General features: G+C 42.6%; 1 protein-coding gene and 1 long non-coding RNA gene across 4 annotated transcripts; both read left to right on the forward strand.

Moving 5' to 3' along the window:
* The first annotated feature begins 1600 nt into the window (after positions 1–1600).
* LOC146580161 (uncharacterized) lies at positions 1601–2401 on the forward strand. Its single transcript, XR_014891216.1, has 2 exons — positions 1601–1856; positions 2050–2401. It is a non-coding gene; the product is annotated as an uncharacterized LOC146580161 (long non-coding RNA).
* A 641-nt stretch (positions 2402–3042) lies between these two features.
* LOC146580162 (ubiquitin carboxyl-terminal hydrolase 47-like) lies at positions 3043–15011 on the forward strand. 3 transcript variants are annotated; one of them, XM_085266727.1, is made up of 12 exons: positions 3043–3363; positions 3481–3520; positions 3607–3709; positions 3800–3915; positions 4153–4223; positions 4327–4449; positions 4690–4785; positions 5587–5715; positions 12749–12877; positions 13020–13051; positions 13148–13188; positions 13281–15011. In XM_085266727.1, exons 2-12 carry the CDS (start codon positions 3499–3501, stop codon positions 14156–14158), a joined length of 1740 nt encoding a protein of 579 aa, XP_085122853.1. In that variant the 5' UTR covers positions 3043–3363; positions 3481–3498; the 3' UTR covers positions 14159–15011. The 3 variants fall into 3 exon arrangements, with proteins under 3 accessions (XP_085122853.1, XP_085122854.1, XP_085122852.1); XM_085266728.1 differs by lacking the exon at positions 3800–3915 and having other exon boundaries at positions 3045–3363; positions 3607–3622; XM_085266726.1 differs by having other exon boundaries at positions 3048–3363; positions 3607–3915.
* The last annotated feature ends 1574 nt before the right edge of the window (positions 15012–16585 follow it).

A 16585-nucleotide genomic window follows, 5' to 3' on the forward strand; every position in this document is an offset into this window, starting at 1 on the left:
AGGATCTCTCTCTTTCTATTCTTATGTTTTTATTTCTTTCCCCTCATGTGACTGCAATGCAGGATGATTTTTCCTTTTTGTATCATATTGTAAGACATTTTTACTGACGATTTTTAGCAAAATGTTCTGAGTCAACCTTAATTTCCTGCTTCTATGTTTAAAAGGAAGATTAAGATTCATAGGTGTTTGGTATTAGTTATGTGACAATGTCATTTAAGGCTCAATTTAGTTGAAATTTTGTACAGGTAAATACTTGTACAGAAGCTGAAATTGTTGTCAAATAATATAGTTCTTTAAACGTGTGAAGACTTGAGGTCATTCATACCAGCTTGCTGCTTTCTCTCTTATGCTATTAAAACTTCAGGAGCTGTAGAAATGTTTAAAAAAAATTAAGTTATATTTGTGTAAACCTGTTTATTCATAAAAGCAGGTTGCTTTTTTTCCAGGTAGTCTTAATTTAGTTTAAATTTTGTTTTAGTTTAAATTTTCAATTGTGTAATAAATACAAATGTTATATGTAAGAGATGACAGGATCATCCATAAGCACTTTCATTTTTTTGCTGCTCAGGTCAGTTTTTTGTGAAATATTTGCAAATGCTTTAAATTTTTTCTTTTAGTTATTTCTGCAGGCTATCTTTAAAAATGTGTTAACAAGTTTATATGGATGTGATTTGGGGGTTGTTCATGGCAGCTTCCTGCTTTCACTGCTGTTGCAGTTTAATAAAGATGAATTGTTGGGCAGCACTCACAGTCTTTGCTTTTTTTGTCAATAATGATCAGTTAATATTTACATTGAAAAAATTAAGTAGGATTTTAAGCCATAGGTTCTTGTGCAGGAACATAATTGCAAAGTGTTTACATTACACAATATCATTGGTACCACAAGTTGGTGTTAAAATTTAAAATATATTGGCTTTATGCAATACATTGATATTATGGTAACATATAAATAGTATGTATATAACTTTTTAAATATAACCTGATGTAAATAAAATACCTTGATTTGACAAGCATTAATTACTTAATTAAATTAAGTCAGTCAAACTTATTCAAATTATGTGGGACCGATGTACACAATAAAATCAAGTAAACTGAAAACCTTTTTTTAGTGTGGTTTTCCATAAAGCGCACCACGTCTTCAGGGAGTGGCAATTCAGTTCAATTTAATCACAACAACATGCACCTCAAGTATTTAAGTATCAGCTTAATATCGTGTGTAGCCTACAAAACACAGTAACATATACTGTACTAGTTATTGAAACGAGGGGGAAATACTGATCACCTGACACCAAACAAACAACAGAGTCGACGAGAGAACTGCAAACATCCGTCCTGATATAGCTGAATACACTCTCATTAGCCTAGCACTTGGGCTCCCAGGTCTTGTTTTTGCATTTTAGGGAAATCAAAGTTATATGTTCATTGTGTGATCAACACAATCGTCTTTTAGTTGTGTTGATCTAATAGACTCTCAATATTGATTTCAATATCAATAAAACAAACAGAATAAAAGCAGACTGATCGTGCTTGACCATTATCAAGCATGATTACAAACTAGAAATCGTACTTAACATGATTCTGATGAAAAGCGAAAGCGAAACCCATTTGGTGGCGGGTGAATAATAAAAAGAGCTTCAGCTGTTGTTCAGAGTTAAGTGCACATGACTCGTTTTGACCTCTCCCGAAAAACACCCCACAAAAAACACAAACCATGGGTGAAGTCTACCAGGTCAAGGTTTTTGGGATTGAAGGCGAGATGAAGATAATTGACCTCTGCGACACGGAGGAGAAGATGATGAAAATGACCGTGCTACAGCTGAGGAAGAAAGTAGCTGAGAAGTTTCCCGACAGCACAGGTAGAGTAAACACGGGGGCGAAATGCAGAGTTCGGCTGTATCTTTGCAGTTGTGTGCACGCTGCTGAACACAACAACAGACTGTAGATAAAGTCATGTAAAATTGTACTTATACCACGCGTTTGAATAACGTTTATCTTTCGACTAAAATAACCAAACATTTTGATTTTGATTGTGACGCTGCGGTTGTACAGATGATCTACAGATGATCTTCGCAAACCAGCGGCTGGAGGGGGACACCGTCCGTCTGTCTTCATATGGAATTCTGCACCTGTCTGTTATCCAACTGGTGGTGCGGGTTCAAGGAGGACTGGCAGCCTGACGGAGCTGTATAAAGATCACAACCATCGTGGCAATGTGTGTTTACTGTTCATGAATAAAGTGTCTCTAAAACGGAATATATTTTACTCCGTACACAGACATGCTGATCTCAATAAAATCCAAATATATCCAATATACATCGTATCTGAGATATCCATTGACTTTTATTGCAATGTTAATTCCTTGATGACTAAAATGAAAAGTCGAAAAATAAATAATTTTTCACAGAAACAAAAACTACTTCGTCTGATGTCTCTGTACAGCAAATGTAATGAAAATGAATGATGAAGGTGGCTCTGACAAATCAATAACGTTTACGGTTTTATCAAAGATAAATGTGTCATGATTCGGCTGTGTGGCAGGCAGGAGAGGACCCAAACTCAAACTCACGGGGAATAAACTCAGAGAGCACAGCTTTATCGCTGGAAAGACAGATCACGAGTACTACAAAACTAAACTGGGAAAAACTAAATATAAAGCTCACCAAGAAACACCGGGAGACTGACACACAGCATGAGGGAGAACGCGACACAGAACTGAGGGAGACGCAGACATAAATACGCAGAGGGTTAACGAGGGAAGTGGGAGCACACGGGGAACACAGGTGACACTGATAATCATAACAAGACACGGCAGGAGTGAACTCTACACTGACGGGAGACGGGCAAAGTAAAACAGGAAGTACACAGAGGTGAATGATGAAGGTGGCTCTGACAAATCAATAACGTTTACGGTTTTATCAAAGATAATATTGTTGACGCTTTATTTCTATGTTCTCTGCTGAAAACTTGCTCACTTCAGTGGCTCTTTGATTAAAATGCAGCAACAAGGCTCTCACTATGTTTTCAGCTATTCTTGATTTGAATATAAACTTTATGGAAGGAAACCGTCCAGGAGGTCACTGTAACAGGTGTCAAAATATATTTTACGTCGAAACTATGAAGACAAACAAGAAGGATCTACAGGTGTAAAGATGAGAGCAGGAGAGTTAAATATCCGGATATAAGAGCTACGTGACGGCAGAAAGCTGAAAACGCGTGCGTAGTGACAATTTCTTATGAATGCAGCCGTAGGTGTGGCGTCCAGCGAAAGAGAAAGTGAGTTGCTGCAAGGTTTGAAATAAGCAGAATTTCGGTTAAACAGCAGGAAGGTCTGTCAACGACACCGCCTGATTCTAAAAACTAGAGGTATATTAATTTTGTTTCTTTTTGTCTACCTTTAATTTTATAATCAGATCATGACTTTTTTTTAAAAATCTTTTGTAGTTTAAAGTAGGCTGTATGTAATGGGGTGATATTTTTTAGCACATCAAAGGAGCCACAATGGATGGCGTTAACCGTTCTGGTAAGACGCACAGCTGTATCTGCAAAGCCAGCATTTGATCCAAAAAGATAAAACTACGTGTGATACTTATTATCACTCTCCAACAGACAAAAGATTCCATGGGTTAGTAAACCAAGGAGCAACATGTTACTTGAACAGTGTTCTGCAGGTGTTGTTCATGACCTTAGACTTCAGAGAAGCAGTGCAAAGGTCTGTTACAGAATTTTATATTTTAAAAAAAGGAAAAGAAAAGCTCTATGTTTTGTATTTGTTATGTTTAATTTATTTATTTTTAAATAGATACTCTGCAAACTGTGACAATGAATATATTGATCCACTTCTTGGAGACCTATTTACCACCTTAGCGAGTTCTAAAGGAGACACATGTCGGATCATAAAAAAACTGAACATCAGAGGTGCAGTATCTGTTATCAAGTCTAAGGAAACTTGAGAATGTAAAATTACACTTCGTGAACAAAACATCTTATCGAGTTAGTGGTAACTTGATATGATGTTTTGTCATAGCCACTTTAAGAATTTAAATTTTATGTCTTTCTGCTTTGGACTGATCAAGAATGAGTTAAACCAAACCTGAAAACCCAGCTGTACAGGAACTACATACATTATGTTTTTCTTTCTCCTCACAATCTCAGTAAATGAACAATGTGATGCTGCTGAGTACTTGGAGAAGATTTTAAGACAGACGGGACCTGAGGCTTCACAGGTAATTTCATTATCCTGTAGATGTTGTTTTAAGATGATCCCTGTACATTTATATAACTTTATTTCGGGCTTATCAGATGTCTCTGTATTTTTTGAACATTTAGATATTTAAAGGAGAGCTTACTCATCAGAATAGATGTAAGCATTTAAAACACACCACACACACCAGAGACCCATTCTGGAGTCTGCCTCTTAAAATGGAGCAAGACAATCAAGACTATAGTGTGGTAAGGAACCCACTGTAAACTCTGAAATGTGATTTTATTTGTTATTGAGTTGTATAAATAGGCCACTTACATAGCAGATGCCAAGTTAAGCATTTTATTATAACGATTTTGATCTTTTAAAATATAAAATAGAACACAATGTGTTGAGCATTGTAATATGTTGCAGTAAAGGAAATGTCCCAGGGGCCTGTGCTGATTAGAAGTGTGTTCAAGTGACATAATTTTTTCTTCTTTTTCCAGGAGAAAGGAGTTATTGATTTTTTCAAAAAAGTAGACATTTGTGGAGAAAACCAGCTGTACTGTCATCAGTGTGGAAAAAAAGCTGATGCTGAAATAGTGAGTTACTAAGAAATACATGATTTATGCCCAAAGGCATTGGATTTAAGGTGATATGCACACTGGTGGTAATGGCTAATAATGCCAGTTCAGTGGGTGTGTGTGTGTTTTTTTTTTATTGTTCAAGTGGATAGATTGATGGATGGATGGAGTTAAAAAGTAACTCCTGCGGTGGAGGAAAAGCTCAGGAACAGGTTCAGGGAAATCTATATACAGACAGATGGGGGAATAATTAAAACCAAGAAAATCACTGGGAAAACACAAGAGATTGCTACGGCCAGGGTTACACTAATGTGTGTCAATACAACAGTCCAGCGATGAGAAACTCTGAACCACCATCTTAAACAGTGGCCAGCAGACTGCCAGATAATGAGCCTTGGGTGTAGGATTGTCAGCAGGTGGTAGACATTGAGACCATGCCAGGGAAAATTTGTCCTGGCCATCTATTTTTTTTAAATCTTTTTATATCTCTATTCCGATCTCTTGTGTTCTGTACAGAAAAATAGTGTTTGACAAAATCAATCAATCAATCAATAAGTAAATAAAGGAATCTTAAACAAAACTTTGAATTACATTTGAACTGTATGTAAACATAGTCCCCTGTTCAGCTGCTCAGCAACTCAAGGTTTGACAGTCACCAATATTTAGTGTCATTTTGGGGCTTTATTTTGTTTTGTTTTCCACAGAAACAGTTTCCCTTTTTAAAACTGAATAATTTTGAAACATGTCATATAAACATTATATTTTTATGTAGGTTCTGATAATTATTCATCTTTATTTTGGTGCATCTGCATTAATTAGGAAACGGGAATGAGCCATGATCCAGAAGTTCTGACTCTGCTGTTGAAGAGATATAAGTTTGACCACAGTTGCAGGCGCTATGTTAAAATAAATTGTAAAGTGAGGATTCCTGACATCCTACAAATAAAGGTATGTCACAAGACAGAATATTCAATTGATGTAATTTTCATTTTTTTAATTTCTCATTGTATTTTAAATGTTTTTGTATAATTTATGTTTTATTTGTTTTAGAGCTTTATTCATTTTGTTCATTTTTAACTGTTTTTCTGTTTAATGGGATATTCTGCCAGGCTGCATGCTTTAAAGACTCAAGATTGGCTCATTTATACAATTAGGTAGTCTTATAAAAGGCTAAAAGAGCTAATGTGCTGCTGGGGGACAGGCTGCCAAGGGTCAATCGGCACTTGTGGTGTAGAGCTGCAGGTGTAATGATTAAGAAGGCCTACATAGGACTGGGTAGAGAAGCAAACTCAGGGAGAGAACAGAAACAGGAACACAAAGTGGATGTCTGCAAGAGACAGTGCTGTAGTTTCCTGTCATTACCCTTCAACTTGCTTTACACTGTTCAGGGAAAGTGCTCCTGCACTGGGTGACACCACTGACTACAATGGTTACTGGGAGAGAGGCTTGGGGCTCACCCAGTAACCATCTTAGTAGCTAATGGACCAACCATGAAGGTGCTATTGGAGGGAAAACGCTGCAGTCATAGGACCAGGGCTGGACTGGTAATCTGATTATTGAACATTTTGCCTGCACTTTTGAGCTGATGGGCTGGTTTGATTTACCACCACTTTTAATATGATCATCGGGATCTGGTTATTAGAATATCAGTCGTGTGAAAAAGTGTTTTCCAATTTCCTTATTTTCTTTCTCTTTTTTTGTATGTTTGTCACATGTAGTCAGATCAAACTAATTTAAATATTAGACAAAGACAACACAAGAAAAGACAAAATGCAGTTTTTAAATGAAATGAAATGAAATCAAAATTTATTTCTTTAGCACATAATAATACAACAAAGTTGACCAAAGTGCTTCAGAGTGGGTCAGAGCAATAGCATAGGACAATTAAAATAAAACAGTTAAAAGGAGGACAAGAAACAATATGGGTAAACAGCATAATTAGCCACGAAATAACCAACTATTTTGAATCAAAAGCCTGACTAAAATAGTAAGTTTTAGGATACAATTTAAAAGACTGATTTGAAGGTGTATATTTTTAGTGGGGTGGATCCAAACCTACGTGGCCCTGTGTGAAAAAGGGATTACGCCTAAATTTAACAACTGGTTGGGCCACCGTTAGTAGCAATAAATGCAATCAAGTCTTTGCAATAACTCGCAATCAATCTTTGCAGAAATGTTGTAACTAAGTCACACTGGAGAGTTTTCTGCCTTTTTAAGGTCATGCCACAGCATCTCAACTGGATTCAGGTCAAGACTTTGACTTGGCCATTCCAAAGTCTTCATTTTGATTTTTATTAAGCTATTCAGGGGTGGACTGGCTGGTGCGTTTTGGATCATTGTCCTTCTGAAGAGCCTTAGTACACTTCAACTTAAGGTCACTAACTGATGGCTGGACATTCCTTCTCAAGATGTTTTGGTAACAGCTTAATTCATGGTTCCATTTACCACAGGAAGTCTTTCAGGTCCTGAGGCAGCAAACCAGCCCCACACTACCACCATTATATGTTACTGTTGGTATAATGTTCTTTTCTGAAATAGTGTGTGTGAAATGCACTACACACAGGTACACACACGCACAGGTCTTTGTCTCCAGATGCTACGTTTATTTATAGTTTCCTGTGTTATGACCGACTACAGTCTGACAGCTGTCGGTCTCAGCCGATTTCCCGCTCCCCTCCGCACCTCTCCCGTCTCACTATAAAAGGGAAGGAAACCATCATCAGTCCAAAACGCCATCAGCTGTTCTCACCTGCGTCTCCAGCACCGCCCCGTTGAGCTCACCACACCACTCCTCCCGTGCAGCCGCGCCCGGGACCAAACCTCCGCCACACACCCCCACCGCCCGACTGAGGCCGGGGACCCATCCGGCCGTACCTACTCCCCCCCCCCACCCCACCCCACCCCCGCTAGCGAGAGAGGAAATCGGCCACAGCCATCTGCGCCCCCGGCCTATGGACCACCTTGAACTTAAAGGGCTGTAAAGCCAGATACCACCGGGTGATCCAGCGTTGCCATCCTTCATGCGGTGGAGCCACTGCAGCGGGGCGTGGTCTGAGCAGAGGGTGAATGAGCGCCCCAGGAGGTAATAGCGAAGGGAGTCGGAACACCCTGTTGGGTGAGATCGGTCAAGGGGCTGGTCAGCTGCGCAAACCCCGGCACGAAACGGCGGTAGTAACCTGCCAGCCCCAGAAACCGTCTCACCTCCTTTTTAGTCTTGGGGCACGGGCAGGATGCGATAGCTGCCGTCTTCTCCACCTGTGGACGCACCTGCCTGCCCCCCAAGTGGTCCCCAGGATACTGCATCTCCCTCCGTCCAACCGCACACTTCTTCGGGTTGGCCGTGAGCCCCGCCCTCCTCAGGGACTCCAGGACCGCGGCCACCCGCTGCACATGCTCCGCCCAGGTGCCACTGTGGATGATCACGTCATCCAGGTAGGCAGCAGCATATGCAACATGCGGACGCAGCACCCGGTCCATGAGGCGCTGAAAGGTGGCAGGGGCTCTGAACAAGCCGAACGGAAGCGTAACGAATTGGTACAAACCGTACAGAGTGGAGAAGGCCGTTTTCTCCTTGGACTCGGCAGACAAGGGAATCTGCCAGTAGCCCTTGATTAAATCCAGTGTCGTGAAAAAACGGGCCGTGCCCAACCGATCCGGGAGCTCGTCGACCCGGGGCATGGGATAAGCATCAAAGTGTGACACTTCATTCACCTTGCAATAGTCAACACAGAACCGTATAGACCCATCCTTCTTCACCACAAGAACGATGGGGCTACACCAGGCGCTGTGCGACTCTTCTATCACTCCCATTTTCAGCATTTCAGCCAATTCCCTCTGAACGGTTTATGCTCAGGAAGCCTGTAGGGCCGTGAACGCACCGTCACGCCAGGCTGCGTTTCAAAATGATGCTCAATGAGAGACGTTCAGCCGGGCAGGGGGGAGAACACATCAGCAAAACGCTGTTGTAACGTGACAACGTCCGCTCTCTGGGCCTGTGTGAGATGGTCATCGGATGATGGAATTTGATACCTCCGGCCCCAACTCATCTCTCTCCTTAACCAGGCTTACCAGAGAAGCGGTTTCAGCCTCTCTTCACCCTTTAAGGAGCTTGAGGTGATAAATCTGCGTGGCCCCTCCCCTGTCCGACCGAGCGACCTCATAGTCAACGTCCCAAACTCGCCGTGTGACCACAAAGGGTCCTTGCCACTTGGCGAGCAACTTTGAGCTAGAAGAAGGGAGTAATACAAGCACTTTTTCTCCTGGTGAAAATTGCCTGAGTCTAGCCCCTCTGTCATACAGGCGTTGCTGATGTTGCTGAGCCTGGAGCAAATTCTCCTGTGACAACCTCCCCAAAGTGTGGAGTTTCGCTCTCAGGTCCAACACGTACTGAATCTCATTCTTGGCGGGGCTCGGACCTTCCTCACAGCTTTCTTTAATCAGGTCAAGCACCCCACCCGGCTTCCTGCCGAACAGCAGTTCAAAGGGAGAAAATCCCGTGGAGGCCTGGGGCACCTCCCGCACTGCAAATAACAGAGGGTCTAGCCAGCGATCCCAGTTGCGTTCATCTTCTGTAATGAACTTACGAATCATAGACTTTAAAGTCTTATTCAGCCGCTCCACCAGCCCATCCGTCTGAGGGTGGTAGACGCTGGTCCGAATAGATTTAATGCCCAGTAATTCGTACAGTTCCCGCAGTGTGAGAGACATGAACGACATGTCCTAGTCAGTCAGTATCTCTTTCGGGATTCCGACTCGGGAGATGACCTGAAACAGTGCCTGCGCTACACTCTTTACAGAGATGTTGCACAGCGGGACTGCTTCTGGGTACCGCGTTGCATAATCCACCAGGACTAATACAAAGCGGTAGCCGCGTGCACTCCGATGAAATGGCCCGATGAGGTCCATGCCAATGCGCTCAAACGGGACCTCTATGAGTGGGAGCCTGCGGCACCAACAACTGGGTGTGTGTCTCCTCCGTGCGAGTGTCACGACTCACTCGATATAACCTATCTTTTAATAAAATGAAGCGCAGGTAGGTCCGCACGGCTTCAGGGCGCACCACGTGACCATCAATCTCAATCACCTGGTCAAAGGCTGAGCGTAGGGTGTCATCACGAGACTGCTCCAGTGGGAAATCACCCGTGGGGGACATTTCCGGAGCCGGCAGGGCCTCCCATGAAGGACTCGCCGTCTCCTCCGCCCCGGAGTCAGTGTCGGACGACCCCACGTCACCGCTGAGCGCCGCGCAGAAACTACACGCTACTAACGGTCGTGATCGCATCTGCCCTAACAGATGATGAAACCCCTGCCAATTCGTGGCCAGAATTAGGGGATGCGACAGGCGCGGGCTAACCGCAGCCGTTACTCTATGCGTTTTGCCCTTATACTTTAATAACAGCGGCACTATGGGATACCTGTGAACATAACCATGAACACACTTCACCTCCACCCATTCTGCCTCCAGCAATGCCCCGGGGCGAACCGAGCTTTGTTGCACGAGGGTCTGCGTACAGCCCGTGTCCACCAAAGCATGGCGTATACCCCCTCGAGTCCTTACCGGAATGCTGTATGTCCCTCCTGGACCGGGAGAGGGTGATGGGGCACCGGCGACGTGGAACACCTGCCCCACTTCCATCAGAGGACAGTTCCTCCTCAGGTGTCCCGGTTACCCGCACTTCCAGCACTCCTGCCCCGGCGTCTGTGCTGCTCTCCGTGGCTCAGGGGCGGCACTGCTCATTTCTGATCCCTGGGAAGGCACAAACGAAGCAAACCGATTAGTGGGGCTCAGCGCCGGCGCCTGCTCTGCCTGCCCTGGCGCAGGTACCCGGCTCCTTGGTGCCGGCACTGGGGCTTGTTTGCTCGGTCTCCGGCCGCCGTCCCCGGGCTCCCCCACTCTAGCGGCAAGGTGGTCCTCTGCCAACGTTACCGCAACCTCCAGACTCGCAGGACAGTGGCACCGGACCCATCTCGCCGTCTCCGCAGGAAACCCCTCCACGAACTGCTCCAGCACCACCTTGTCCACCAGCAGCTTCTCTCCCTCTGACGATCCCGGCTGCAGCCAGCGCACCACTGCGTTGTGCAGCTTCCGGGCCCAAGCAAACGGCCGATCCTCCGCGGCCAGCTGACAGGCCCGGAACCGCCGGCGATGATCCTCAGGGGTGAGTCCCATCCTGTTCACTACTGCCTGGCTCACGTGCTGGAAGCTGCCCCTCGAGGTCGGCGGCAGACTCAGGGCCGCCGACTGAGCCTCCACCGACAGCAGAGGAAGCAAACGCGGAGCCCACTCCACCTGCGGCCACTGGCAGGCCTCCGCCGTGGCACGAAAAGTCTCCAGGAAAACCTGGGGGTCGTCCCCGTCACCCATCCGGGGCATCGCCACCGACAGCGGGGGGGGGGCTTCGGCGGAGCAGCGGCTCCAACCAGCCACTCCAGAACCTGGGTCTGCTGGTCCGTCTGCTCCTGCAGCTTAGCCAGGTGAGCTCGCTGGCCTTGGCTTATCTTCGCCATCTCCGCCAGCATTTGCACCAGGAACTGCAAAGGCTGGGCGGGCGGCGCAGCCTGTGGGTCAGACATCCCCACGTCGGCTGGGTTTGGGCACCACTTGTGAAATGCACTACACACAGGTACACACACGCATAGGTCTTTGTCTCCAGATGCCACATTTATTTATAGTTACCTGTGTTATGACCGACCACAGTCTGACAGCTGTCGGTCTCAGCTGATTTCCCGCTGCCCTCCGCTCCTCTCCCGTCTCACTATAAAAGGGAAGGAAACCATCATCAGTCCAAAACGCCATCAGCTGTTCTCACCTGCATCTCCAGCACCGCCCCGTTGAGCTCACCACACCACTCCTCCCCTGCAGCCACGCCCGGGACCACACCTCCCCCAGAGTGTGTTACTTTTACGCCAGATATAATGAGACACATACCTTCCAAAAAGTTCACTTTTTTTTTTTGTTAGTTCACAGAGTATTTTCCCAAAAGTCTTGGGGATCATCAAGATGTTATCTGGGAAAGCTGAGATGAGCCTTTATGTTCTTTTTGCTCAGCAGTAGTTTTGTCTTGGAATTCTACCATGCAGGCCGTTTTTGCCCAGTCTCTTTTTTTATGGTGGAGTCATGAATACTAACCTTAAGTATGGCCATGTTGTTTTGCGGTCTTTTGTGACCTCTTGGATCGCACAGTTTTAAAAATGGCTTTATAGCAACCTTTTCCTTTTACTCAATTACTCAAATAATTTTCTCTTATTTGTGTTATCCTTGTCTAATATTTTTTATTCTTTAATAATTTCTTCGACGAGCTGAAACATTTAAGCGTGACAAGTGTTTTTTTGACGTGCAAAAAATAGGAAATCAAGAAGAGGGCAATCATTTCACACAACTTTAGATTGCCTTTGTCAATGCAAGTTATGGCCCAAGAGGGTTGGCGAGGGACTGCTATACAAAACCTTGCTTTGCTCATGGGCTGGTTAGACAGAAAATGTAAAATCTGCCACCCATGGTATAAAGGTTTTTTTTTTTTACTTTAAGTCTCTGGCCTTGCCTCATACACTAGGTGAAGTCTAGAAGCAGGTGGAACAGATTAAACTTTGTTTAGGTTGGGACCAAGAACTCCATATTGTGTTAGGACAGGGTGGCCTGGAGTCAGGGCTACTAATCATCGGATGCTCCACTGTGAACATTAGTGGCAGCAACATCTAGCCTCCAACTGGTTAGATTGATGGATATTAATGGACTGAATATTTATTGTTTCACCACAACCCAAAAGGTTGATTCCGTTCAAATGTACTATATATACAGTTAGGGAAACTTGCAGTCTGCTGAAACTGAAGAAGTCACTTGGATGAGTGACATTTTCTCCCACTGAAAATGATACGTCCAGATAAACAGAATAAACTTTTTGCAATTTATTAAGGCTTTCACCACAACATTTTATTTCCTCATTCATGATACTGATTTTTTGTTTTCTATTTTCAACTGCAGAATCAGATCTATGAGCTGTATGCATTTCTGGAGCACTCTGGTGAGCTGATATCTGGACATTACACAGTAACAATCAAATCTCAGGATGAGGACAAATGGTTCATTTTCAATGATAACAATGTAAAACCGGTAAGTCTGATCGCTTTGCTTTAGTGTTGCTGTTCCCAAAGCATTAAAACATTAACACAAATTTATGTACTTCTGTGCTTGATGGAAAAACTATATAGCCTGTAACTGATCAACTTTCTGTTCTTTTCATTAACACCTTCAGTTCAGACCACACCAGCTGGACAATGTTAAGATGTACGTTTTTATCTGTAGTTTATTTCCCACCAAAGACTTTCTAAATAACTGACCTTGGTAAATGACCTTACCTTCTTTTCCCATTGCTCTCCCTAGATCTAGCGGTGCTTATCTTCTGTTCTACAGGAAAAAGAAATGTAAGATTGAAAACATTATAAGAAACTGACTGGTGTACTGTCAGAATGACAGTTTAAAGTGATTTCATGACTGTTTTGATTTAAATTTCCAGTGGAGAATTCCAGTGCTGCAGAAGCTTTACACAACACCAACGCGGTGCCCACTGCTGAAGCTCCAACCACTGAAAAATGTCCACAACCTTTGATGCTCAGGTCAGATGTTGATCACCCTCATAAGGGCGAACAGATTAATGATGAGAAGAGCAAAAAAAGAGCTAGAATCGACACAATGGAAGTAACTGGGAATGGGGGTAATAAACAGGTAAAAATGAGTGATATACAGCCACACAGAGGTGTGAAATACACAGACAATAACAATTTTTACCCACTCGGCCACAAACACACTCTGGTAATTGGCGATTTTGCTCTGAGACATGTGAAGCTAGAGACACCAGCAACCAGAGTCATTTGTCTTCCAAGGGCCAGAGCAGGTGACATTGAGGGAAATTTAAAACTGCTTGCTAAGAGTAAACGTAAATTCAATAAAATTATAATTCACGTTGGCAGTAATGACACCCAGTTAGCGCAATCAGAGGTCACTAAAGTCAATATAGAATCAGTCTGTAACTTTGCCAAAAGAATGTCAGACGATGTAGCTTTCTCTGGTCCTCTCCCTTGCTGGACTACGGACTTTAGCCGCGTGCGTTCCTTAAACCACTGGTTGTCTAAGTGGTGTCCAAAAAACAATGTGGGCTTTATAAATAATTTCAAAATGTGCTTCAGCCATTTGAAAAGAGCAGCTCTCATTTCTAAAAATCTGGCCAAATTTATTATGCAGAGTAGGGACCAGGAAGCAGAGTTGCAGTCTCACACGCCTCTCTGCAGATTCTCTCCTCCTGTTATTCCCCCCAAAGCCCCATCCCAGAGGCTGCGTCAGCTCTCAAAAGGACAAAAACAAACTAAAAACAGCAAAAAACGACTTAAACATTAAAAAAATCACAAAGAGTGAACAATACAGTGTCCACATCTGCAACAAGGAAAACAGTAAAATGTGGATTACTAATCAGAATCAAAATCAGAATCAGAAATGGTTTTATTGCCAAATGTAGGATCTCTCTCTTTCTATTCTTATGTTTTTATTTCTTTCCCCTCATGTGACTGCAATGCAGGATGATTTTTCCTTTTTGTATCATATTGTAAGACATTTTTACTGACGATTTTTAGCAAAATGTTCTGAGTCAACCTTAATTTCCTGCTTCTATGTTTAAAAGGAAGATTAAGATTCATAGGTGTTTGGTATTAGTTATGTGACAATGTCATTTAAGGCTCAATTTAGTTGAAATTTTGTACAGGTAAATACTTGTACAGAAGCTGAAATTGTTGTCAAATAATATAGTTCTTTAAACGTGTGAAGACTTGAGGTCATTCATACCAGCTTGCTGCTTTCTCTCTTATGCTATTAAAACTTCAGGAGCTGTAGAAATGTTTAAAAAAAATTAAGTTATATTTGTGTAAACCTGTTTATTCATAAAAGCAGGTTGCTTTTTTTTCCAGGTAGTCTTAATTTAGTTTAAATTTTGTTTTAGTTTAAATTTTCAATTGTGTAATAAATACAAATGTTATATGTAAGAGATGACAGGATCATCCATAAGCACTTTCATTTTTTTGCTGCTCAGGTCAGTTTTTTGTGAAATATTTGCAAATGCTTTAAATTTTTTCTTTTAGTTATTTCTGCAGGCTATCTTTAAAAATGTGTTAACAAGTTTATATGGATGTGATTTGGGGGTTGTTCATGGCAGCTTCCTGCTTTCACTGCTGTTGCAGTTTAATAAAGATGAATTGTTGGGCAGCACTCAGTCTTTGCTTTTTTTGTCAATAATGATCAGTTAATATTTACATTGAAAAAATTAAGTAGGATTTTAAGCCATAGGTTCTTGTGCAGGAACATAATTGCAAAGTGTTTACATTACACAATATCATTGGTACCACAAGTTGGTGTTAAAATTTAAAATATATTGGCTTTATGCAATACATTGATATTATGGTAACATATAAATAGTATGTATATAACTTTTTAAATATAACCTGATGTAAATAAAATACCTTGATTTGACAAGCATTAATTACTTAATTAAATTAAGTCAGTCAAACTTATTCAAATTATGTGGGACCGATGCACACAATAAAATCAAGTAAACTGAAAACCTTTTTTTAGTGTGGTTTTCCATAAAGCGCACCACGTCTTCAGGGAGTGGCAATTCAGTTCAATTTAATCACAACAACATGCACCTCAAGTATTTAAGTATCAGCTTAATATCGTGTGTAGCCTACAAAACACAGTAACATATACTGTACTAGTTATTGAAACGAGGGGGAAATACTGATCACCTGACACCAAACAAACAACAGAGTCGACGAGAGAACTGCAAACATCCGTCCTGATATAGCTGAATACACTCTCATTAGCCTAGCACTTGGGCTCCCAGGTCTTGTTTTTGCATTTTAGGGAAATCAAAGTTATATGTTCATTGTGTGATCAACACAATCGTCTTTTAGTTGTGTTGATCTAATAGACTCTCAATATTGATTTCAATATCAATAAAACAAACAGAATAAAAGCAGACTGATCGTGCTTGACCATTATCAAGCATGATTACAAACTAGAAATCGTACTTAACATGATTCTGATGAAAAGCGAAAGAGAAACCCATTTGGTGCCGGGTGAATAATAAAAAGAGCTTCAGCTGTTGTTCAGAGTTAAGTACACAGGACTCGTTTTGACCTCTCCCGAAAAACACCCCACAAAAAACACAAACCATGGGTGAAGTCTACCAGGTCAAGGTTTTTGGGATTGAAGGCGAGATGAAGATAATTGACCTCTGCGACACGGAGGAGAAGATGATGAAAATGACCGTGCTACAGCTGAGGAAGAAAGTAGCTGAGAAGTTTCCCGACAGCACAGGTAGAGTAAACACGGGGGCGAAATGCAGAGTTCGGCTGTATCTTTGCAGTTGTGTGCACGCTGCTGAACACAACAACAGACTGTAGATAAAGTCATGTAAAATTGTACTTATACCACGCGTTTGAATAACGTTTATCTTTCGACTAAAATAACCAAACATTTTGATTTTGATTGTGACGCTGCGGTTGTACAGATGATCTACAGATGATCTTCGCAAACCAGCGGCTGGAGGGGGACACCGTCCGTCTGTCTTCATATGGAATTCTGCACCTGTCTGTTATCCAACTGGTGGTGCGGGTTCAAGGAGGACTGGCAGCCTGACGGAGCTGTATAAAGATCACAACCATCGTGGCAATGTGTGTTTACTGTTCATGAATAAAGTGTCTCTAAAACGGAATATATTTTACTCCGTACACAGACATGCTGATCTCAATAAAATCCAAATATATCCAATAT

This window comes from Mchenga conophoros, linkage group LG3 (assembly GCF_057382185.1).
Source record: "Mchenga conophoros isolate Kocher_MC1m ecotype Shallow Benthic linkage group LG3, M_conophoros_male_GT1.1, whole genome shotgun sequence".
Lineage (NCBI taxonomy): Eukaryota > Metazoa > Chordata > Actinopteri > Cichliformes > Cichlidae > Mchenga > Mchenga conophoros.

Excerpts from the sequence above, each read along its gene's own strand:
- LOC146580162 (XM_085266726.1), top strand. The coding sequence starts at position 3,499 with ATGGATGGCGTTAACCGTTCTG. Across the intron at positions 4,224-4,326 it reads CGGGACCTGAGGCTTCACAG|ATATTTAAAGGAGAGCTTAC; the intron begins GTAATTTCATTA and ends TTGAACATTTAG. Across the intron at positions 5,716-12,748 it reads CTGACATCCTACAAATAAAG|AATCAGATCTATGAGCTGTA; the intron begins GTATGTCACAAG and ends TTTCAACTGCAG.